At 46.1% G+C, this 22,356-nt stretch overlaps 1 protein-coding gene across 1 annotated transcript in view; it reads right to left on the bottom strand.

Annotated features, from left to right (window-relative positions):
• Window positions 1-320: 320 nt before the first annotated feature.
• LOC8032550 overlaps window positions 321-22,356 on the bottom strand; it is a 141,506-nt gene continuing 119,470 nt past the window's right edge. Inside the window, exons 6-7 of the mRNA XM_040502761.2 lie at window positions 1,517-1,635; window positions 321-554 (exon numbers count right to left, since the gene is read on the bottom strand). Coding sequence (XP_040358695.2) covers window positions 321-554; window positions 1,517-1,635 — 353 coding nt within the window. The remainder of the gene's footprint in view (window positions 555-1,516; window positions 1,636-22,356) is intronic.

Genomic DNA, 22,356 nt, shown 5'->3' with positions numbered 1-22,356 from the left:
AAGAGTGATGCTTGTCCGAACAAATAAACACGGTAGATAAGGCTCCCATAAGGAATGTTTGTGGGAATCTCCTGGAAGCCTCATCGGTAGCAGCACATGTCAGTCTAAAAGACAGTATACTCAGAGCCCCCTGAGGTTTCTTACCTTTAAGAGTGGTGCTTGTTCGAACAAATAACCACGGTAGATAAGGCTCGCATAAAGAATGTAGGTGGGAATCTCCTTGAAGCCTCATCGGTAGCAGCACACGTCAGTCTAAAAAACAGCATACTCAGAGCCCCCTGAGGTTCCATACCAACAGGTAGGTTGCCACTCGGAGACTTTCAAAATCGCCGTTCACTTTCAAGTGCAGAGGGGTTAATGGAGGGGTTCACCCCCACTTTCTCACCTAACTCTTCTTTATTCGTAGAAGTTTCGTTCTGACCGAAGTCTGCAACGATGGTCGTCGGGACGTCCTCCGTGGCCATGGCAACGTAGCACTCGGAAAGTTCCAGGCGGACATCATCGATTACGAGGCCAGTGATTTCCTTGCGACTGGGGCGAGCCTCGAATACCAGCTGCAAAAAGACCGCCGCCTCTCTCTCAGCCCTGACGCTACGGCAGTACTTGCTGTGACATATCTGATGTCTCACGGGACATGTCTCAGGGGACAGTCATGTCTCATAACTCAGGGGATCAGGGGACATAACCTATAAATATACGAGCTGTCAGCGTCCCCGCCAGACACAGTGCTCATGACGTGAACGCATCGTTAACGGCAATACTCGTTTACTTGTGACTGCGTATTTGCTCGGAACTTAAGTGAAAAGGAAATTATGATGGCAGGTAAAAAATAACTCAATTTAGCAGCCTAAATATTGTAACTGTATAAAAAATAATAGTCCAATTTTCTATCTTTACAAAAGCGGGACGTTGCTTAAAAAAACTGGACTACTTCAAAACAAAATATGAAATATTTACATTTCTGAGCTTCAAGTCAAAACCATGATCACGGCTATGCAACCCGAGGAGAATAGCGCGAGGAAACACCTGAATCAACTGCCAATGCGCTTGTTAGACTTGCCCAGGCTTGCTAAGTTGTAGCAATAAGATAGTGACTACTCCTTTTGTAAAGCGATTCGGTGTTTTGGGGTGTGTTCCTTGGCACGGCACACCACACCCGCCCGCACAACGAAAAGGGCAGACGCCACGCTTCTCCGGGGTGTGCTGACACCATCGCTACCTTCATTAAATCACAGATCACCCAGCACTTCCTATATGCACACACTATGGCCCCCTGTGTTATTTCAGGAGCTCGTAAAACGAAAACTACAAAAACACAACTGGCTGAGAAGCTAGAAGAACTTTGTCACTCCTCAGCGCAATTCGAAGTGAACATCAAAAATTGAAAACCTTTAAATTTATCGTCTACCGGTAGCACCGGTGGAGGATATATTGTTGTAGTTTTTCTCCCTTCTGTCCGTCTCTTTTGATTCTTAGTATCTCACCAAAAGACCTCAAGCTGTGTGCCCTGTCTCACCTGGAAATCCTCGGAGATAGCGCTGATGCTTACGTTGACCTCAGCCGACTCTCGAGGTCCGTAGGTGCTCCAGACGGGAGTCAGCGTGTCCGATGTCCAGACCAAGAGACGGAGACTACCTGTCCAAGGAAGGAGAGAATCAAAACATTGTGCTGATTGTCATAGACAGCGTGCCAACTTTGCCCAATCCTTCTAAGCTGCATGTTGCTTGTGAAGTCGCTGGAATATCGTTGGAATTGTGCATTCAGTTTCTTTGGTTGGCAACAAAATTCAAAATCCTGACAAACAATCAACACACGTGAAAGAACCAGGTTTCTGAACTTATCTGAGTTTTTGGAGAGTGTACTTTGATTGAACCTGTCGCTTTATAATACCATATTGATGCCATTTTCCGCAATTCTTCTGTAATCTGCACATTCCGAATTTAAAAAGTTTAAGTTAAATGAATCTGATGTACAGACTACCATTCAGAACGTGTTGTTCTTTGCATGCCATGTTCTTTCAATATTCTGAACCAATTAGACGTGGGAAAGCGCGCGGCCCGCCAGAATTTTTCAAAGGATTTAACATATCCTTAAAAATATTTTGAGGGCTGAAGATGTCCGTCAAAGCGGTTGAATGGACCTGACGTACCCTTCAAGATTTATGAAAGGGTGCAAGAGGCTCGTCATAGATATTGACATGACTCTGAGGTTCTTGACATTTTTTTCCGTGAAAGCACGGAACCTATCAAAATTGTTTAACGTATTTGTGGGGGAGATCACGTGACCCTTTAGAATATATGCTTCGGGAAAACCGCTTGTTCATTTTGCATCGGGCTGCCGCGACGAGTGGTCTCTCAGGGTGGACTTGCTGTCACACGCGTGGAATCTGTAAATCAACACAATGTGCGGATAAAGGGGAATGTCTCTCAGTGCCCTGTTGTATTCGCCTCCTTATACGACCGACTTCAGGAGGTCGTCCAGTGGGCAAAAACAACGCCGGATACACCACCGCAATGGCAACAGGGACGACGCCGTGACCTTGCTTGTTATTTCGTAACGGCCGCCGATGTTTCTTTCGTGTTGGTGGTTTTCGCTGAACGTGTTGGTGACACTGTGTGTGTGTGTGCGGGAGTGTGTACGTGGTGTGTGTGTGTGCGTGTGTGTGTCTTGCACCTGTTCGGTTTCTAGGAGTTGAACTACCGTACATTTGACGAATTCACTCAGCAGCATTATTAGCACCTTGGTATATATTTTTCGCTACAAACAGCTTTGTCTTCCCTGTTTAGTCAGATCGCTTTTGTCGACAGCTGCTCGCGCCCGGGTTGAAGTACGCGTTACATTGAAGTACACAGCATAGCATGCATGGAAAACTCAATGTCTGAAAAATCTTCCAGTAGCGTTTTAAACGGCATTTTAGTCTATGGTTCACAGTCATTTGGGCGTTTAAGGGGCTGAAGTACTGAGGGGCTTTGACAGGCTGAAAGGCTTTGAAGGACTAAAGGGGTTTGAGGGGCTAAGGGGTGTGATCGACTAAAGAAATTTGAAGGGCTAAAAGGGTCCTATTCGCGTCGCCATTTCGTTGCTCGTCCCCCCTCCGCAGAAACGGGCAGCGCTATAGTGAGGGTCCACGATCCTCCAGCACATCGGGCAGGGTGGAACTGCTCGCGATCATGGATCACGAAATGTCACTTCCAAATGCAAACAACGCTCTTCACTGCCCCAACGTAGTGCTGCAGCCGGTGTGGGATTGTATCTTGTTAGAGAGTTTTAGTATTGCGTATAGAAGCAAACGGTAGCCCTGTGTGTCTCCGTTCGAGTTGCGTGCTCCACGTTGCGCATGCGCGTTTTTTCCATGCGTCAATCCAAGACCGAAATTTTGTGCTCCGCGCACGCGAAATGTGAAACACTAAAAGCTAACGCAAACACTCAGCGCTTGCGTTCGCTTGTATACGCAATACTAAAACTAACTACGGTTTTGCCGGCTTCCAAAGCCAACAAAACGTGCTGCAGTAAGCAGAGATACAAGCAGGTAGGTGGTCCTTCCAACTGACTTTCGAAACGATGGAACGTAAAAATAAAGGTAACGAAATGTTTTACATATGTTGGTAAATAAAAAAAAAAAAAAACGAAATCAGATTTCGTTCTATCTTGGGGCATTTGGTATGGAAGGTTATTGGTGGCAACTTTAGAAATTTCGCCGATTGTCGAAAGTCGGGACTTTGATAGTACCATGTGCTTTATCCGCAATTAATGCAATTTTACATGGACTTCTCCCATTAGCTAGAATGTTTTAATTGATCTCAGACTATTTTTGATAACTTAGTAATTAAAAATGTTGCAATTGCCACCACAGATGATCATTAGCACATTTTTTATTGACATACATCTTCGCACGCTTTAAATTAGATCACAAGCCGCAAACTATATTAAAGCCTAAAAAATATACAGGTTAAAATATCTTAATTTTAATATTATTAGTAGTATTAAAAAGCGCAGCAATGTATGCCCCCAAGTAACGCCACGATCACAAAAATACGCCAAATTAGCCATAATACTCTTTTCAGAAAGGTATCATTTAGTTTTATTTTTAGCATATGAAAAACTTTGACATCGTTAACAGATAGACAAACATTTAAACACTGGATGCAATATAAAGTCATCTGCGTCACACGTTGCCTTAAAAAACACACGCTTCAGCTGTCTGACTCTGATTTCGTCTTTGGGATTTTATAGTGAGAACAGCGTTTCTTAGTCCATACGTTTTGTGAACATATTGTAAAAAATTTGATTAATTCAGTTATTTCTGTGTTGGGAAAAAGTTTGAAGGAATTATTCGACTAAATACAAAAAAAAAACACGAAAAAGCCCGCGGTTCACTATTTCACATGAAAATTTTCTGAGCGACAAAAGGCATCGACAAACCCACAAACATCAGCACTGATTTTTTCTTCGACAAATACAATATTCTATGCTACATCTAAGGTGTATGGAAGACCCTGTCATTAAAGGGACACCGTAATCTGCAAAATATTTTGAAGTGCCTGGATCAAACACGTATGTCGCAAAATAACGTTTCCTGAAACAACTTGTTTAACTAAAAAATAGGCCATATGCGAAAATGAATAGCGCCATCTGGATCACCGTGTGCGAACTTCATATAGGGGAGTTCTCCGCCGTACTGGCCGTACACGCCTGAGTGCCCCAGCTTGCGTCCTAGCGTCCTAGCAGCGTTGGCTGCGTATACGTTGCTGAAGCGGAAGGTGCAGGCTCCAGAAATATGCCCCGGTACTGCCGTTTTCCGCGATGCACGCAGAGTGGCTACAAAGATCCCTTCGGAAACAAGGTGAGCTTCATAGGCGCGTAATTCTGTTATAGTGAACGGCCATCCGGCCATCGCAATTTGTTACAACCGTCTAGATCTGTTCCGCTGCTTGTTGAACGCCTCGTTCGAGTTGCTTCTCACAGCAGAACGACTGCAGCCGTAGATGCACGTTTCTCGTGCACGCGCAGCCCCTGCACCGAGAACGTCAGTGCGCTTGCGCTGAAGCAAGAATATCGAAAGCGGGAGTGCATGCATAAAATCTCATTTTGGCAGCTGCAAGGTAAGGGCTGGTGCTTCGCGCTAGCTCTTCGACAGACCTTCAGCGCGTGCCCGGAACGGTATCGAGAATCGAATGATTAGGGAGCCACCGCTACCGCTCCGATGCTTGTGCCTGCCGGAGGTCGTCTTCGACTCGTAGGACGGATTCACAAACCCATCCCGGGAGCTCTAGCACCTCGGAAAGGTCCCGAGTTGAGTCCGATGCCATCGCAAGAATTAATAACTACGAAGAGTTTACTAGAAGAGGGCGAGACCACGCCGCAAAGAGCACGACACAAGATGACAAGAACCCATCAACACGGCGGCGCGTCTTTCCCGGGTATGATGATGATGATGATAGCTACAAACAAATTAGCGTATGGTCTATTACAAAGTAGGACACATGTTGAGTTATGAAAGAATCCGAAATTAAGACCTATTCAGAGTGATTAAAACCAAAATAGAGGTTAGCTTCTGTTTCGCCCCAGATTTAAAAAGTGCCTCCTGGCGAAAATATTATGCTAAACACCGTTTTCGTTTTTAGTATAAAGAGATGACCTTTGCTCATAATACCCTAGCTTCCTCATATTACCAGAAACGATTTGTTTCGCTCAATGAAACCAGCACACTAGACGGGCTCATCAGCCGCACGCATCTCTGACCCTTCCAATACTCGACATTTTAAAAAACGAGTGGCGCCACCTATAATTAATTGAAGCCACTAACAACACACTGTCTGAAGTCTTATTTTCGATATGTAGTTGAATAAGACTTGTATTCTTACTAAAACTCACAGATTTAGCCATAAAAATGAAAGACGTTAATAAATCTTTCTAATATGCGAAACTAGAGAGCAGCTATTTGGGAGGAGGACTGACCGACCGTGACGCCCCAAGCGGTTAACTTTAGAGCTACACGGATGGGGACAACAAATACAATGACTCAGCGCTCGGCCGACATAACCGAACGCGACGTCAGCGTTCGGCTGGAGTTCGTGTTCTCCGGTGAGGGGGAACACGAACTTTTGTTACCACCCCGGCTTGTATGAACAATGCAGCATGCACGGTGCCTGCTCGCTTCTGGTCAAGGGATCCAACGAGTCAAAAGATCCAACGAGTCAAAAGGTCCAATAATGGATCTCTTGACTCGTTGGATCTTTTGACTCGCCAGACCCGAGTCAAAAGATCCAAGGTGGGTCAAGAGATCCAACGAGCCAAGAGATCCAACGAGTCAAAAGATCCACGGCGAGTCAATAGGTCCAACGAGTCAAAAGGTCCAACGAGTCAGTAGGTCCAATAATGAATATTTACGCGTTAAATAACTTAACTCGGCAGACACGAGTCAAGAGATCCATTGTATGCCGAGAGCTACAATTACTCGAGAACTGCCGCTTTGGAGTTGCACAATTAATAAGGATCCGTAAACGATTTTTGACTTGGCGCCTTAGTTTTAGTTAAAAAAAAAAAAAAAAAAAAAGCGAAACAGATTTAAGTTTGAGGCGCCGCTGAAATACGCACCGTTCTCTGGTTTGCGGCCGAAAAACCGACTCAAGGGGGGTACCCACGGAAACATCCAGTTTCGTGTCGCTGGCTATAGGAACTAGGGAGGGAGCGCTTTTCTTCGCTTCGGGTAGATCACGCCATAAAACTTTGCGTAAAAAAAATCAAGACTATCAGGCTTTTGACGCGTCTCTTCACGTTTTCACGACAACATTTGAAAAAATTAGCCTCAAATCGAGCAGACACTTACTGAGCTTGCTAATTCAATACACTTTCAACCAGTTCACGTCACGCGCGTAGTTTTCTCGGCCGGCATAAGCGGCTGCGGGATGGAAAATAGTCCCCTTTCCTCTTCGCGATTTCTCCGCGCACTCGCGACATTTAGGAAACTCAAAACGTGCTGTCTTTCTTTCTTTTTTTTTTTTTCTTTTGTTTTACTAACCGAAAGTTAAGCGAAAGTGGCACGCACCAGGTTCTTTGATCATTAAAGTCATTCCACGGCCCCTTTGAAGGGGTCACGAAACGTCATCGGGTTGGAACGTTCCTGGCCTTGCCGGTTCGTACTGGTCCAAGCCTGGCACAAGTATGCTCGCACAGACCGCCACTGATTCAGAAATTTCTTTCTCGTTGTGAAATTGTGAAATTGCGAAGATAAAAGGGGACTATTTTCTTTCAGTCTCGCCTTTGGAAAGCTGAATGACGTGACTGGTGGAATCGAAACCACTTGACTGACGACACTCGAGCGCTGCTCATGCATGGATTGCGCACGAGAACTGCGTGAGCACTCGACTTCAGCTCGTAACAATGAATGCCTCGGCGGACACTCGGGTAGTGGCTCGTGTCCAACCACTGCTGTGATGAGGATAGCTGAACTCTAACAATGCCCGGAGCTCAGCACGCGTTTTCTACTTTGTCAACCCCAGCACGTGGGCATGCCACCTGGCCGCTTGTCCTGGCTCCGAGCTGAGGGGATAAACGATGCTCATATTTCTCGAATTTTATTGGCGACTGCTTTGCCTAGGAAAAACTACTAAGGCAAGTTTATTCAGTTATTAACCTTAGGGAGCGATTCTAAGTAGTATTAAAGGGATACTTCAACGAAATTTGAATATTCCCGTCGTGTTCAAAAATAGGTTGAATATGATCCACAATATCCGTAAATGACAACCGCACGTTTGTATTTTTAGCCTGGTGGCTGTATTTTTTGTTATAAACGGCCCACTCTGGCAAGCGCTCGGAGAAGGCCCAGCGGAGACCACGTGACATCCAACGCAATCGTGACGTAGGTCGTCTCAAGACGTGCAAAGCTACGGCGAGGCTGACGTCGAGAGGATGGCCTAGTCGTTCCAGCAACCGAAGCGGCTGCTTTTGTATGAATTTTGAGTGACGGGTTGATCTTCTATAATCTTGTAGGGAGACAATAGCGATTTCTGCGACGCACAAAAGGCATTCTCGGGAAGAGGGGAGTTCCTCCTGCCCCTCTTCTCTCGTCGTGGCCGTAGACGAGACAACCTCCGTCACTAGCTGTCAAGGTTCCTAGACGGGCATTACAAGCGAGGCGTTAGCGACATCCACCAGGTGCTCTTTGCTAATCGTTTAGTTCGTTTTAAAATTCATTTTCGTGACTTTTCTTAACAAGACATTGGTATGTTCGATGTGATGCTGTTTTTTTTTAACACATATAAACCAAAAAAATGAGCGCCGAAATTTTGTTGTAGTATCCCTTTAAGCAAAAGTAAAAAAAATTGTTAGATTTTTTTACTTCGAAGAGAAACATCTCTTCAAAGTGACCTTAGATGGCCACTTCGAAGAAAGTAACGCTCGATGATTCACCGGTTCTTTTCGTGCAGGTAAGGTATCGAACTTGGCCAATGGGACGACAGTATGACAAAAAATAATTTAAAAAATATTTAAAAAAATATATATATATTTGTATTTTTTTTAAGGCGGGTTGATATTATGGTAAACTTTTTCCTTCTAATGAACTCTCAGGTTCGATATAAGATATATCGAAATTTAATTTAGCATTTGATAAGCGGTTGCAGTAATGGATCATGGGATGCAAAGTTCCAAATATGTCGCGAAAATATGGAAGGTGCAATGTATTTTTTTCTCGGCTTTATTACGTGCGAATACAATAATTCAGTTTGCACGGACAAAATTGACAAGGTGCCGTATATGAAAAGGAGAAGTAATATATGATTTACGTGTTTATGCAAACCAAAAAATAAAATAATATGTAACACGTACTATCGCGATACATCGAAAGACGAATAAAAGTGTGCATTTCTTTTGATCAATGCTGCTCAACCTGGACACGAGTCAGTGAAGCGTGTGCATGCACAAGACAAGGGGTACTAGGGTTTTTCTTCTACTCTAAAATTCCTCGAACACAAAGGTGTTCAAGGCGTCGCGCGGAGCGAGATGTCCCATGACGCTCTCGCCTTCTAGCAAGGCTGCGGTGGATCCTTAGGTGAAAAGGAGTATAGCCTGGGGTCTTTAGGTACACCACGCCGTAGTGGTTATACGATCGCAGGCCGATGCTGGTTCTCCGTACAGATGCTGCTACATGTTGACCCTCTGGATGGCTGCCAAACATTATGCTGTCCAAATGATTCACATAACTCTTCCTCCCAGTTGAGCTCATGCTGCGTATAAGAACAGTGCGCTGTTTCCATACAAGCCCTCGCGAGCTGTGGGGAAATGCGCAGTTTCTGCGCGAGGTGTGGGTACTGCACGCGCTCAGGAAGCGCGTCAAGTGGACCGTTTGTGTGTGCGCGATACCGATAGCAGCACCACCGCAGGGGCGGGACGTCAGCACCGCGTGTTGGTCTATACGTGCCTCGTAATTCAGTCACCGATTAACAGTTCGTTGATTTCTAAATTCGAGAAACAATCTGCGTTCCTACGACCGTTTAGCGTGCATAACTCTCGGGAATTTCCTGAGTTAGTCAAGCATACCGCAAGAATAAATGGCGTTGGCCATTAGCCGATTGAAATGGAAAATGCACAACGCCGTGACACAGCCAGCCATTCAATATCCCAAAATCTGTCGTCCCCGAGGCCTCTCTATCCTCTTCTCTTATCTCCCTCTTTTTTGTTGCTTTGTTATTAGTCGCGGGATCCGACCCCGCTGCAGTGCAGTGACCGTCACGCCCCTCTTTGCTATTCGAAAGTCGTCACTCATCGTAGTTTTTCTTTTTTTTCTTTCCTGCTTTTCTTCAAAGTCCTTGCTCCCCTTTCCGGGTTATCGGGCACGGAGTCAAGAGGTTCAACGAGTCAAAAGGTCCAATAATGGATCTTTTGACTCGTTGGATCTTTTGACTCGCCAAACACGAGTCAAGAGATCCAATGTGGGTCAAGAGGTCCAACGAGTCAAGAGATCCATCGAGTCAAAAGATCCACGGCGAGTCAAGAGGTTCAACGAGTCAAAAGGTCCAACGAGTCAGAAGGTCCAATAATGGATCTTTTGACGCGTTGGATCTTTTGACTCGTTGGACCTCTTGACTCGGAATCGTGCCTGCTCAGCACAAAAGCCTAAGTAGGTCAAGTTCGCATTCTCCGACGACTGCTTTCGGGATAGATCCGGCACTTAACGTCCCTTCGTCAATTGTTATTATTTTTTACATTACACTCTGCCCCGCGCTCTATTATAGCTGTTTTGTTTGAGCGCACAAAGTTTATCAAGAAAGCGAATGAAAAAAAACTAGAAAGAGAACTAGTCGAAGCTTTCTGTATACACAAAGCGGCTGACAGATGCGTAAGCATGCCATCTCTTTATCTGTTGACCAAAGAAATTGTGTTTCTTGAAGGATGTGTGTAATGAGCGATAGGAATTTTATCAGTTGCATATTAGGCGATTGAGATCGAGTTTGACGATGATTCGTGTTTCAATAAATCAGTTGGAAGTTGGCGCCTGTCCGTGTCGTACGGGTCTCTTTTTTCCTTCTGTTTGTTCTAGCCTTTTAACCCTTTAATCTATTATAGAAGATGGGATGGTCATGCCCATTAGGGCCTGTCGGCATGTGCACAGGCCTTGTTTTGAGTAAACACCGAAGTGTGGGGAAACAAACGGGTCAGAGCGCCCCCTAGAGTTCAATCTCGTGCCCAATTGAGGAGGAGTACGGGCTCTTAGGGAGGGGAGGGCGTATGCCATACCTCCTCCGCCATTCCTCCCCTTTCCTCCTACCCTCATCCTCTGCTCCTCTTCCTCCTTCTCTCGTCCCACTTCTTTTCCCCTCCTCTTCTCCTGCCATTGAACTTGTTAACGGGTGACGTACCACGAAGTCGTGACGTTATTTCCCCCGCTGAATTTAGCGGGGAAACAGAATTGGCAGAGATCATATTACGTCAATTTTGTCGCTAAATTTACCGGGGAAACTTAACCAGCTAAATTTAATGGGAACATTTTTCGGCTAAATTTAACGGGAACATGTTTCCGTTTAATATGGCGGGTGAATTTCTCCGCTAAATATAGCGGGAAAATTTATTCGCTAAATTTAGAGGGAAATTTCTCTGCTATATTTAGGGGAAAAAATTCCCGGCTAACTTCAACGGGGAAACGTCCCATAATGCAACTCGCGCAGTTACGCCGATGGCGACGGCGCAGAACCCGGGAAACGGGCGCCTCACCGCTCATTCACACTGGAAGCGGACCCGCGTTCGCAAAGCGGTGGCGAACGCGGTTGTATTAAGATCCAGTACAATTGACCTTTTTCAGAGATCGCTGGGCGCATGCGCCGACTCTGAGAGAGGAGAGGAAAGGGAAAGGCGCCATTTTCGGTGGCTCTCTCGCCCGCTCGGTCGCTCAGACAGTGCTGGTTATGCTTGATTCTTCCGGTATTCTCGCGGCTTGGCTTCATAGTCGTCATGCCTCACCACCGCGCAGCAGAAGCTTGCACAAATAGACGCAAACATTGTTAAAATCCCAAATTTTCTAAAGTTCTTGTAGCCTTTGGCGGGTGGTGCACGAAAGCACCCGATGTCAAACGCCCCGCCGTTTTTGCCCTGCTTTCAAAAGCCTATGACGAGAGTCCCCCGCGTCAAGTGGCTGGAACATCAATGTGACGGCGGAGCATTCTGCTTTTAACTAAAATACAGTGAATGTGAACAGGATGATATACCTGAAATCGGGGTAGGAAAAAGGAAAACGCAAAAGGACAAGGAAAAAGGACAGGCAACGTCTCCTGAGACGTTGCCCGTTTTTCCTTTGCGTTTTTCTTTTCCTACCTCAGTCTCAGGTTTAATAATATAAAATGAGCGTGTTGCTGAATAGATACGAATACATGAAAGGATAAAACATCAAGGACGGGGACGGATACAGGACTTCTTGAAAGGGGTACTCTTTCCGTCCCTCTCCTCGATGTTCCATCAAGCTCTCAAGTATTCAACTTACACCAGCTCGCCTGCACTCTGACCATTTTTTTTTTCTCATAGTAAACGTGCAAACGAGGTTGTGTGACGTAATCGTGCCATACCCGGTACTGAATTAAAAAATAACAGCATAAAGCTTTCCGTTCTCCAGGCATGCGCTATACACATTCGCGTCTTGCCACGTTAAAAAAAAAAAAAAAGACAAAACATTTAAAGCGAGCGAAACGAATTTATGCCTCACGGAGACAGAACCTTGATGAAATTTCTTGGCAACCAACCGTGAACTTGTGGCTGTTTGCTGTTTGCCCTGTTTGCTGGGCCCACTTTGTCGAAGGTTCGTAAACGTGCCGAATTCAGAGATGGATTGTTTCTAACATACCGTTCCTTACTTTTTGACGGTGCAGGCCATCCTTCGCGATATCAAGACGGCCCAGATTTCGCACTGTCCGAGTTTGTTTACACATGCCCGAATACGGCCATGTCCCGTGCCCTCGCGCGGTAAACAGGACGTCGAAGTGACGGGCGCGATAAGCTAGAATAACTTAAGCGATCAAGGAGAGTAAAATCAGCTGTTTGTAGTGGCCGGGCCTCATAAACGGAGCTCACAAGCTCCGCACAAGGTGGATGGTTGGGTCGGTATACAAGCTGGTCAACATTACTTTCCTTACATAACACTCTGCGACTCTGCTTTGAAAGCAGACCCCTTTTTTAGTTGCTTGCAAGACGCGACACGGAAGTGACGATGAAGTGACTCCGAGTCGTAGGTAAGAACCGATGCGGCGTCGGCGGTCTATCTATCCCTGAAGATATAAAAACGAACGAGGTCCTCTGTATCCTAGACATTGACTTTTGTTAATCCTCCAGGTCCTTCTCAGCCGTTTCGAAGAAAATATGCACGCGAAGCGACGACAGAAAGACACATTCAAATTGGTGAAGGAGGGAACAACGCCACCAGAGAACACACGCAAACGCATGGACCGGGAGACAAGCCAGGCCTGGCGCGGACGACGGAGAGACGTTCCCGGAGCCACCAAAAGTGTTTCGAGGGATTCCCGCGAGGGCGCGCCACGATCGTGGCCAAACTCTGAAAAAGGTCAATTGCACGCGCACTCGATGACATCGAGTGCGCGTGCAATAGCACTGGATCCTTATACAACCGTGTTTGCAACCGCTTTGCGAACGCGGATCCGCTTCCAGTGTCAATGAGCGGTTAGAGTTGCGCCCTAAAACAGAGTGGAGCGTGCCGACGAAGAGAGGATGGGCCGGCTGACAAACTCTTCCGCCGTGAGCTCCGCCTGCTACACAACGTGAAAAAAACACTCCGTAGTAACAACGAAGAACAAAATAAAACAGAAGAGACTGCCTTATGAACAACCCGTTCATGGGGCACATCAGGATTTCTGGAATGTTTTCACGTATCCTTAAAAAAATAAAGACGTTTCCACTTCTCTGTAATGCCGAATAGAGCTCGATTCTGGAGGAGGAGTAAGGCAGGGTATGGAGGGGAGGGCAGGCCCCTCCTCCTCCGTTCCCTCCACTCCTCCTCCCCTGCTGCCCTCCCATTTAGCGGGACATTTGCGCTAAAATTTTCCGCGAAATTTAGCGACATTATTTCTGCTAAATTTAATAGCGAATTATTCCCACGAAATGTATCGGCAAAATTTTCACACTAAATTTAGCGGAGAAATCTATCCACTAAATTCAGCGAAAAGTTTTCTGTTAAATTTAGCGAGGAATCCCACTTGGTGTTGATTCCCGTGACGTTGATTTCTCCGCTAAATTTAGCGGGGAAACTTAACTTGATAAATATAATGGGGAAACTTAACCCGCTAACTTTAGCGGGGAAATATTCTCGCTAAACTTAGCTGGAAAAATGGTTTGTTAAATTTAGCTTGTTAAGCTTTTCTGCTAAATTAAGTAGAAAATGTTTCCACTAAATTCAGTGGAAAACTATTTCCGGTAGATGTAGCGGAAAATTTCCCCGTTGAATTTAGCGGAAACATTTCCCCGCTAAATTTAGCGGTAAAATTCACCCACGAAATCTAACGGAACATTTTTGTTTGCGAATCTTAGTGTCGAAGAATGTCATAAAAGGAACGCGCGCTCATAATGCCACGCGCTTCCGCGTTTTGCAGCGACGCCCTGCGATGCTCTAAGGCGCCCGTTTCTTAGGATGCTCACCGAAGTTTCCTTAGCTGCCTGAATTAACCTTCAAGAATTTCTGAAGGGTGAAAAAGACCAGACATAGGTTTTTGAGACGCTTAGGAGTTTTTTTAATCCTTTCTGTAAAACCACAGCACTCATCAAATTGTTTAAACTGGTCTTTGGGAGAGCACGTCAGCCTTCAAGTTACATGCATCAAGGAAGCGGCTTGGCCATTTTCTCTCGGGCGGCCGAAACACACTAGACAATAGCATATAAAAATATCAGTTGATTTAAAAATGTCGACCAGCCCTTCTTTGGTTGATCTTGTCTGAAATCACCCAATAAGGCACGCAGGTTAAAGGTACACATTTTAAATTAAGCCGTGCCGTCTAGTGCTTGTCCTTTCTTTGCAGCCTCCGTCTTGTGTTTTTAGAAATGTTTAGCATTATTCTGCCTGGGACGCGTCTCCGACTCTGTGTTTAACGTCCTATGCTGCCCATACATCGAAAGAGGGGACCCCTTTTGATGTATGGGCAACAGATGACATCAAAGAAGCCGGAGTGTCATGCTGCCGGATATCGCGATCCTGGCGGTTGGTTGAAGAAGTGCAATCCGAAAAGCACGAGCGAACGTGAGTGTCGCTGCGGTCACGGCTTCCCAACTTCTGGGTGCCGAAGCTTCTGTGGAGTCAGAGTGTAGAGCGACCTGCAGCAGAGCAGAAGTCTAACACATCTCCCACTGTTGCTGGGACACTGGCAGGATAACGACCGGCAACAGCATTACACTTTTATGACGTAATCAGGCAAAATGTAGGAACGAGTTTTTTGGACGCGGTAAACACACAAGTCGGAAACGCATCCTAGGCACCATACTATCATTTACTGTGGATAGAAAATTAGATGCCCAGAACTCTCCACGTCCTGGGTGTCTTAATATATCAGTGACCAAAGTAAATAAGGCTTTCTCGTTTTCCTTGGTTGATTTTGCTTCCCCTAACTATGGCGACTGGAATGCGTCTTCACCGGTACGTTTACGGCGCTCTCAAAAGTGATCTCTCGATTTCCGCCTCTTGAGACCATAGGAGCGTCATGCTCTCGCCAGCCTCCGTCCTCGTCGGTTTCGTACAGAAACTGTGGTGGCTATGGAAGACGGCTGTGCTGCTACAGCTCACATGCAGCTTGAAAGTCCACCGATGCTTCTGCAGCTAGCCGCTAGGGACGTCGCGACGACCACGTTTTCCCGTTTTGGGGGATTTTTATTCCCAGAACTTCTACGCTCAACCACCAGTGTCCGACAGCATGACAGTCCGACTTTTTGGCGTCATTTATCGTGACTTCGAGACCGCTTACAAATCATAAGTACAGTGCGCCGATACGCCGGCGGAGGGGAGTAAACAAGGACGCGCTAACAGCAGAACGCCGAGCTCTGGTCTTAATTATTAGTGAGTAGACGTAAAGCTTGCTGCTTTTGGCTCCCCAGCGCTCGTGAAATGCGTTAGAAGGCGGTAAGCCAGCGTCCGGCACTAGGCTTTCGCATTCGAACGCGCTTACGAGTGCAGTCGAGACAAAGGCCGCTAGCTTTAGGTCTACCCACCAATGATTCCAACCAGAGCTCAGCGTTCTGACACCACCGCGCCCTCTCAACTCTACCTCTCCCTCAAGTTCTCGGTGCATAGAATGCTAGACACCAGTCGGGACGACTTTCAGGCAGCGTACCTCATCTGCGCAGTTGTGAGGCTCTACCAACGAAATTGGAATGCATTCTTATGACATCAAGACTCTGTTCTCTCGGTACGTCCATAAACGTCATGGCCTATTTGTACCCAAGCCACACGTTTAATACAGGGCGTGCCATTTAATAGTGTGTAAGCTTGACTAGAATAATGAAACCAATCATGCTTCCTTGCCGCCGTGAAAAAAAAGGCACAGTGATTCTATATTGGAGCAGGCTGTTGCAGTGCTACCTGAAGTTTGTAAGACTCGCGTTCTTAATTTTAAAACTCTGCCGACATTTAAGGCTTTGTTCTAGCTAATCTGTAAACGTACGTGTCTGTTCCAATTTTCGTGTAATTCATTCTTACACAGAAATATTCGACCGGTTCCGGTAAAGGTACTAACAGAAAGAACCAGAGACGAATCTCAGGATGCAATGCCACAAGAACTATTCGAGCCGGCCGTCAAAATGTTGAAACCAAGGACATGGATAACTTGATTAGGTGTTTTTCGCCCCACGCAGGTATACTTTAGATTGGTTTGCAAAGAGATCGAGCAAACAGTAAAAAAAAAGAAAAAAGATCGATTCGATTCCTGGAGTGGGGACCGACACAGTCCAATTAATTTACCAATGTCCGCAAATCAAGGAAACATGTGAACGGCTTGGAGCCCTGTCGCGGACATCCTCGATATCGACGCACTGGTTTAGCGATGATAATATCTTCAAAGCAAGATGACAGATTCTTTGAACTTCGGTACTGATGGGTCGTTAAGATTTTCAGCTATGCTTGTGTGCCACAAATAGTGCGGGAGTTTCCAGCGTTTTTTATGATCACTGACAATTTAAAACCTGAGGGCGTGGCCAGTTGCCAACATCTTCTTATCGCAGTTATTACGATTGCGACAAGGAAACAAAAATCACCAAGACAAATGTGTGAACAAAGCAGATCACGCGTATCTTAATATGTGAACGAGTTTCGTATTAACAGGCGCAGCTCTAATGGTTTACGACTAATTTAACCGGGTAACTTTAGTCTGACATGCAGATTAACTATTTGTGTCACTCATACTCTACACGAGCGGTGACGCAAGCAATTTCTCCATCGCCAAACAGGCTCGAGAAAATCATTGTGGGACCTTGTTATACTTCTTTTCTCCTTAAGTTCAGAATTAACCGACAATAAAAACTTCAAGGGACCAAACAGACCGAATCAAAAGCGCACCATTATGGTGTTCGCCGTTTTTGCTTTCACTCATCGCTGAACCAATCATGAATAAAAAACGCCGAATGACTCGCGCTTTTGACGCTGGTTGATTGATTTCATTACCTCGTAGCATCGGCAGCGTCTGTACCTATGCTCAAACGAAGCATCGTGAATCTTAACTCTCAAAATGTATAGCCAATGGCAGTTTTGAAACGCAGAGAGTGCCCGGAGTACTTTACTAACACTCCGCGGCCAATAGGTTTACCGAATTAGGCGATCGAAACGCCAAAGAATTCATCACGATGCAAAAAGCGGGGGAGAAAGGGGGGGGGGGGGGGGGGGGCAGCCACATTTCTTAAACTGTGAAAAACTTTAAAGTAACGATCGAGCTGCAGCGAGACTTAGAGATTCTTGGCTAAATTGCAATACTACCGGTTACACTGAGAGCGGGCATTGTAGCGTGGTCTCATGTTGTCACTGCTTGGTGTTACACTTGAAAGTAGCGCTATTCAGGAACAAAATAACGTGACGTGTACCGATTATCAAGTTGTCTTGTAAGGTAATCGGAAAATAGCCGTCACTGATTTACTTGCTCCCAGTCTGAAGTAATCAATCAAGCATTTGTTCACGTAGAAGCTAATAAATCTGAGCGAGTTGGTGATATATAGGAACGAGAAAAACAACGGAGAAAAAACTACGGGCCGTTAGAATATACAGACAAACAAGGCGCTGACTTACAACTGAAATTTATGAGAAAAACATGAAGGACGCGAAACAGTCGTACAGCAACTGTCACAAGACTAAGAAGTTGACAGGAAGACACCATGTCCGGTTTTTTTCTCCGCTCCCAAGAAACTGGAAAAGTTGTGTAGTAGAATTATTCGGAGAACTGCACACGCAGGGCGCGATGCAAAAAGAAACATAAAAAGATGTGTTTGTCCTTTGTCGCCCTTATTCCCCTTCTTGAGGGATTATTTTCGTTATTCTGGTCCAGCTCGCTTGCACCTTTAACCTCTTGATGCTTAGCGTTGCCCAGGAGCAACAACTCATACACGAGTTTTTTGTCTTTTTTTTTTTCTCCCCGAAACCCGCGATTCTATGCAATTAGCGCCATCAGCCGCAAGGCAGAGACAACCTGAGCTTTTAGAAATAAGTAACAGAGGGCGGCACTTGTCCGCTTTCGCTCTTCCGCTACACGTGTCTGCACCGGCGAGCGACCTCGCCTGCCACTGTACCAGGTGAGCGAACATCGATGGAAACAAATGCAGGATGTCATAATGAAACAAACCCTTGATTGAAATCTCCTACTGATTGACAAAAAAGACGTATGCGCAATGAAAATGAACTTACAGTTTGTGAAAGCTCAGTAGCAGCCTGACAACTATCATGTTGTCCAGGAGGAACATCGGGCATATGTGGGTAGCACTGGTAGTGGTGACGGAAAATTGGTGGCGTATATGTTATGATTCACCCGCGGCTAAAATCTTCAATTATGAATGACTGTTATGGTTAATTGGTTTTTGCACATAAAATTAAAAGAAAAACCATATATATATAAATATTTATCTCGTGTACAAGCGACACTGTACGTAACTCTGTCTCAAAAGAAGTAAACAAGCCTTTTACTGCTCGCTTTCCGTTCTCAAATCGCACAAGCCCTGGCACATGTGAAAGCCAATCTTTGAAGAGAAGGTCAGACACACTGAAAAATGAAAATGCACCTCCAAGCAAGATCACTCGGGCACTACAGCCAAGAGGAACAGATGATGTGAGGTATGATGGGACGCACCACTGGCCTCAGTACACTGATAAGAAGAACAGGTGCAAGTACAGCAAAACTGGTCACATTTTCCTGTACTGAGCAAAATGCGAGATGCACCTGTGCCTTCTCCTAAGTCGCAACTGTTTTCACTCCGTTCACGTGAAGTAGTGCCGCAGAAGCCCAACGTTGCTTATGAGCAACATATCATTAAGTGTTCACAAATAAAGGCAATTTTTTTCTGAGATCAGGTTTTTGTTTTTACGGCGGAGCTGTTAAGGGTCAGCTTCCCCAGGATTGTGAACCGCGCAAAGAAATGTTGACACGAAACTGGTTGCCGCCGTCGCTCAAAGATGGCAGAAGCTCTCCAGAGTGTTGTGCTTGCCGGTTGTCTGCTTGCCTCCATCGTTCATAGATCGCGGCAACATTTCTTAGAAGAAGAAGAGCGAGAACAGAAGGAGCGGCGATGTGCGCAGCAGCGCGAATGGTTTCACAACCGCCACGGGGCCGCAATCGCCTAAAGTTACACTACGTCGAGCGCTTCAGATTGCTTTGCGAAAGAAGAGCAGATCGCTCGCCTAGAAAGCCACCGCCGAAAACAGAAGCTACAGGTCCGTTGCAATTCCCACTTTATAAGAGTGAAAAGGCTGAAAGTTTTTGGTTGTTCTAAATCCGCACCAAAGTTTGTGGCGGAGCGGGACTTAAAGTGAAGTTTTGGGCATCAAAGGGTTAAATTTACTTGGATTATCATCATAAAAAGCAGTTTGCAGAGTGCAAAGTGGGCAGTGTGTATAGAAGACCGCTATCTTGTAGTAAAGATTACATTGGTCAGTCTGGTAGATGGGTAGGTGATCGACTGAGAGGGCATGCATTATCTGCGAGATCGTCTTCTGCCGGACTTTTGGCAATTCATTGTGGCGAATGTGTGTGCGCCGCTAAGTTAGAAACAGAAATATTGAGGTTACTCTACCACAAAAGTACAAGGGGGATAACTGAGGCATTTTACATATCACGATGTATGGAAGGCTGGTGTGTTAGCGCGCCCTCTGTGGCCCTGTATCAGAAAAATATAGATTATTTTGGTCAATACGGTGCGTCGTGTGTGTTAAGGCGGGTGTAGGGGATTGTTCGGGCGTTTCGCGGCCTTCATGTTTTTCGTATTAAATTTCTGTCGTAAGTCAGCGCCGTGTATGTATTTTCTACTAGTCCGTTGCTTTTGCGCTTTTTTCCTCGTTTCGATAGCTCTTCATGGTTTCCCTTTGGCAGGGTGCATCATATTTTTTGTTCGCGGGGACGTAGCCTCAAAAGTTTCCAGCGAATCTATGAGGGGGATTGTGCAGTACTATCTGAACGATTGAAGTCCTCTGAACGCCACATTCTTCCTCCATGAAACGTCATTAGAGTCGAATGTTGCCAACTCAGCCATTCGACCGGAGCCCCATGCCGAGCGTCTTTCGACGCGCTGACTCCACAGGGGGCCCAGCCGAGCACCGACGCAGCATTCGTATCTAATCTGGAACTTCGATCGATCACACCGAAATGACAATATTAAAGTACACTGGCTTTGCCCATTCTAGGTGGCATTGACTTTTTACTTGCGAGAAAAGCATACAAACATGTCATCGGCTTTCCTGTACCGGGCGGACATGAAAGCATAAAAGGGAAAATACGAAACATAATGGTCTGTGAAAATGTCCTAAATATTCCAAAAGACCCATTTGCCGTGATGGCAAGCTCATTCTCATGTGCCATAAAATAATACGTTCCAAACGACGTAGAAATCAATACCACCGCGTAAGAATAATGCCCTCTCTTTTCCTGGTCTTTATAATGTGACCCACTTGAGACGGCACTTGAGATTTGCACAGTCATTTGTGAGCTAAACGCTAGGCCTATCGAGCCTCCTATCACAGCGGGAATACCGCTTGAACAACTGACACGTACAGAGCATACGTAATGGCTAGAATCCACGTCTACCTTTTCGATAGTGACTACAAACTGCATTGGCAACTCTAACCTCACGCACTTAGTGCTCGTGTGTAATCTCGGAGTTCAAGGCTTTTGTCGCGAGACTGCAACAGTTTCCGCTGCACATTTGGATAGGCGCAAGCTCGGCATTTTTGTCCTTCGAGTATATACTCTCGGTGCTCTCGCCTACCTTTGAGCACTCTAGAGGGACTAGAGTTAAGAGAAGGAGCAACTAAAACTATGAAAAACGTTTGCAATCATCCTCACTAGAATGATTCCTTAGAGCGTTGATGGTTGTCGAGAAGGATAGAGCGCGGGGATGATGAGCAAAACTCGAAGACGCAATCACCACATCCTCGCACTTTGTGTTGAAAACTACGCAAATATACCACGTGACTCAGATCAAGCAGCTGAAACCACTCTCAATTATAGACACACTAGAGGTGTAGAAATTACAAACTCTAGCTAGGATGCCTAAACCCCCGCCCTATTCAAAGGGTTCTGACGTACTGAGAGTGAACATAAGGAACTCGTGGCATGACATTTATAACACGGACAATAATGTAGATATGCCTGGCTGCTGGTGTGTCGACACAAGCAACGTCGCAGGAGAAACATTCAGATATTCGAGCAATGTGCCCTTCTCTGATGGTAGCTGGAACGCGTCTCCAACTGCTTTGTTTGCCGCGTCCAAAAAAGTGGTCCCCCGATTTTCTTCTGATGACGTCATAGAAGTGTCAGGCTGTCGCCGGTCGCGATCCTGGCAGCGTCCGAGCAGCGGTGGTAGATGCGGCAGACGCTCATTCTCTTGCAAGTCGCCATGCAGCTCGACAGTCCGTGGAAGCTCTGCGGCTGCCAGGAGTCGAGACGCCCAGAGCCGTATATTGGGAGGGTTTGGCCAATGGGCGGGGCAAAGGCCGCCGCCAGCGCTGGATGTTCCCCCCGCGGTCAGGGCGTCAACTAAACGTGGGACGCAGCGTCGACCAATCAGCAGACCACGACGTCACAATATTGCAAACGACATTTAAAGCGTGAAAAATAATTGTTCAATGTCGGGGTCTCGGTTACAATGACGTAAATAGCAAATCAGCAGAAATGATCTCAACTACGCAGTCAGTGACTTCTATGACAATTGCTGAATCGCGCTTCCGTAAAGACTGCCAGGTGTTCTCAGCGGCTAGTCTCACGGCTTACACAGGGTTTTAAAGAACGTCTTCGGCGAATTGACGACGAACGAGTAGAAAAGGTGTCTTCAGCACGCTGCCACCGGCCTCCGCAAAGCTCCCAAACTCGATTTCTAGACATTGAAGATGGCCGTCCGGTGGCTTCACTCGCGGGAGCGGGAAGCGCGATCTAGCAGTTGTCATAGAGAGCAGTGCACGCTGTTTGCTCTGGTTTAGAGCGCAAGTTCGTTTATTTTACCATTGAAAATGGACGTGGCAAAAACCTCACATGCGCCAAGTTTTCAGTCACCAAGAGTTCTTATCTTTTTGCTCTAGCAAAGCTAACAAGGCTTAAATTACACGAGTCGCATGTTCATAGCTCCCGACTGCCGCTAGGGACTGTTTCCCGGCCTGTGGTTGGCCACGAGATGTTCGCCCATGCAAACCAATGA

This window comes from Ixodes scapularis, unplaced genomic scaffold (assembly GCF_016920785.2).
Source record: "Ixodes scapularis isolate PalLabHiFi unplaced genomic scaffold, ASM1692078v2 PGA_scaffold12__126_contigs__length_90152505, whole genome shotgun sequence".
In the NCBI taxonomy this organism is placed as follows: Eukaryota; Metazoa; Arthropoda; class Arachnida; order Ixodida; family Ixodidae; genus Ixodes; species Ixodes scapularis.
This window is presented reverse-complemented; position numbering and strand designations above follow the sequence as displayed.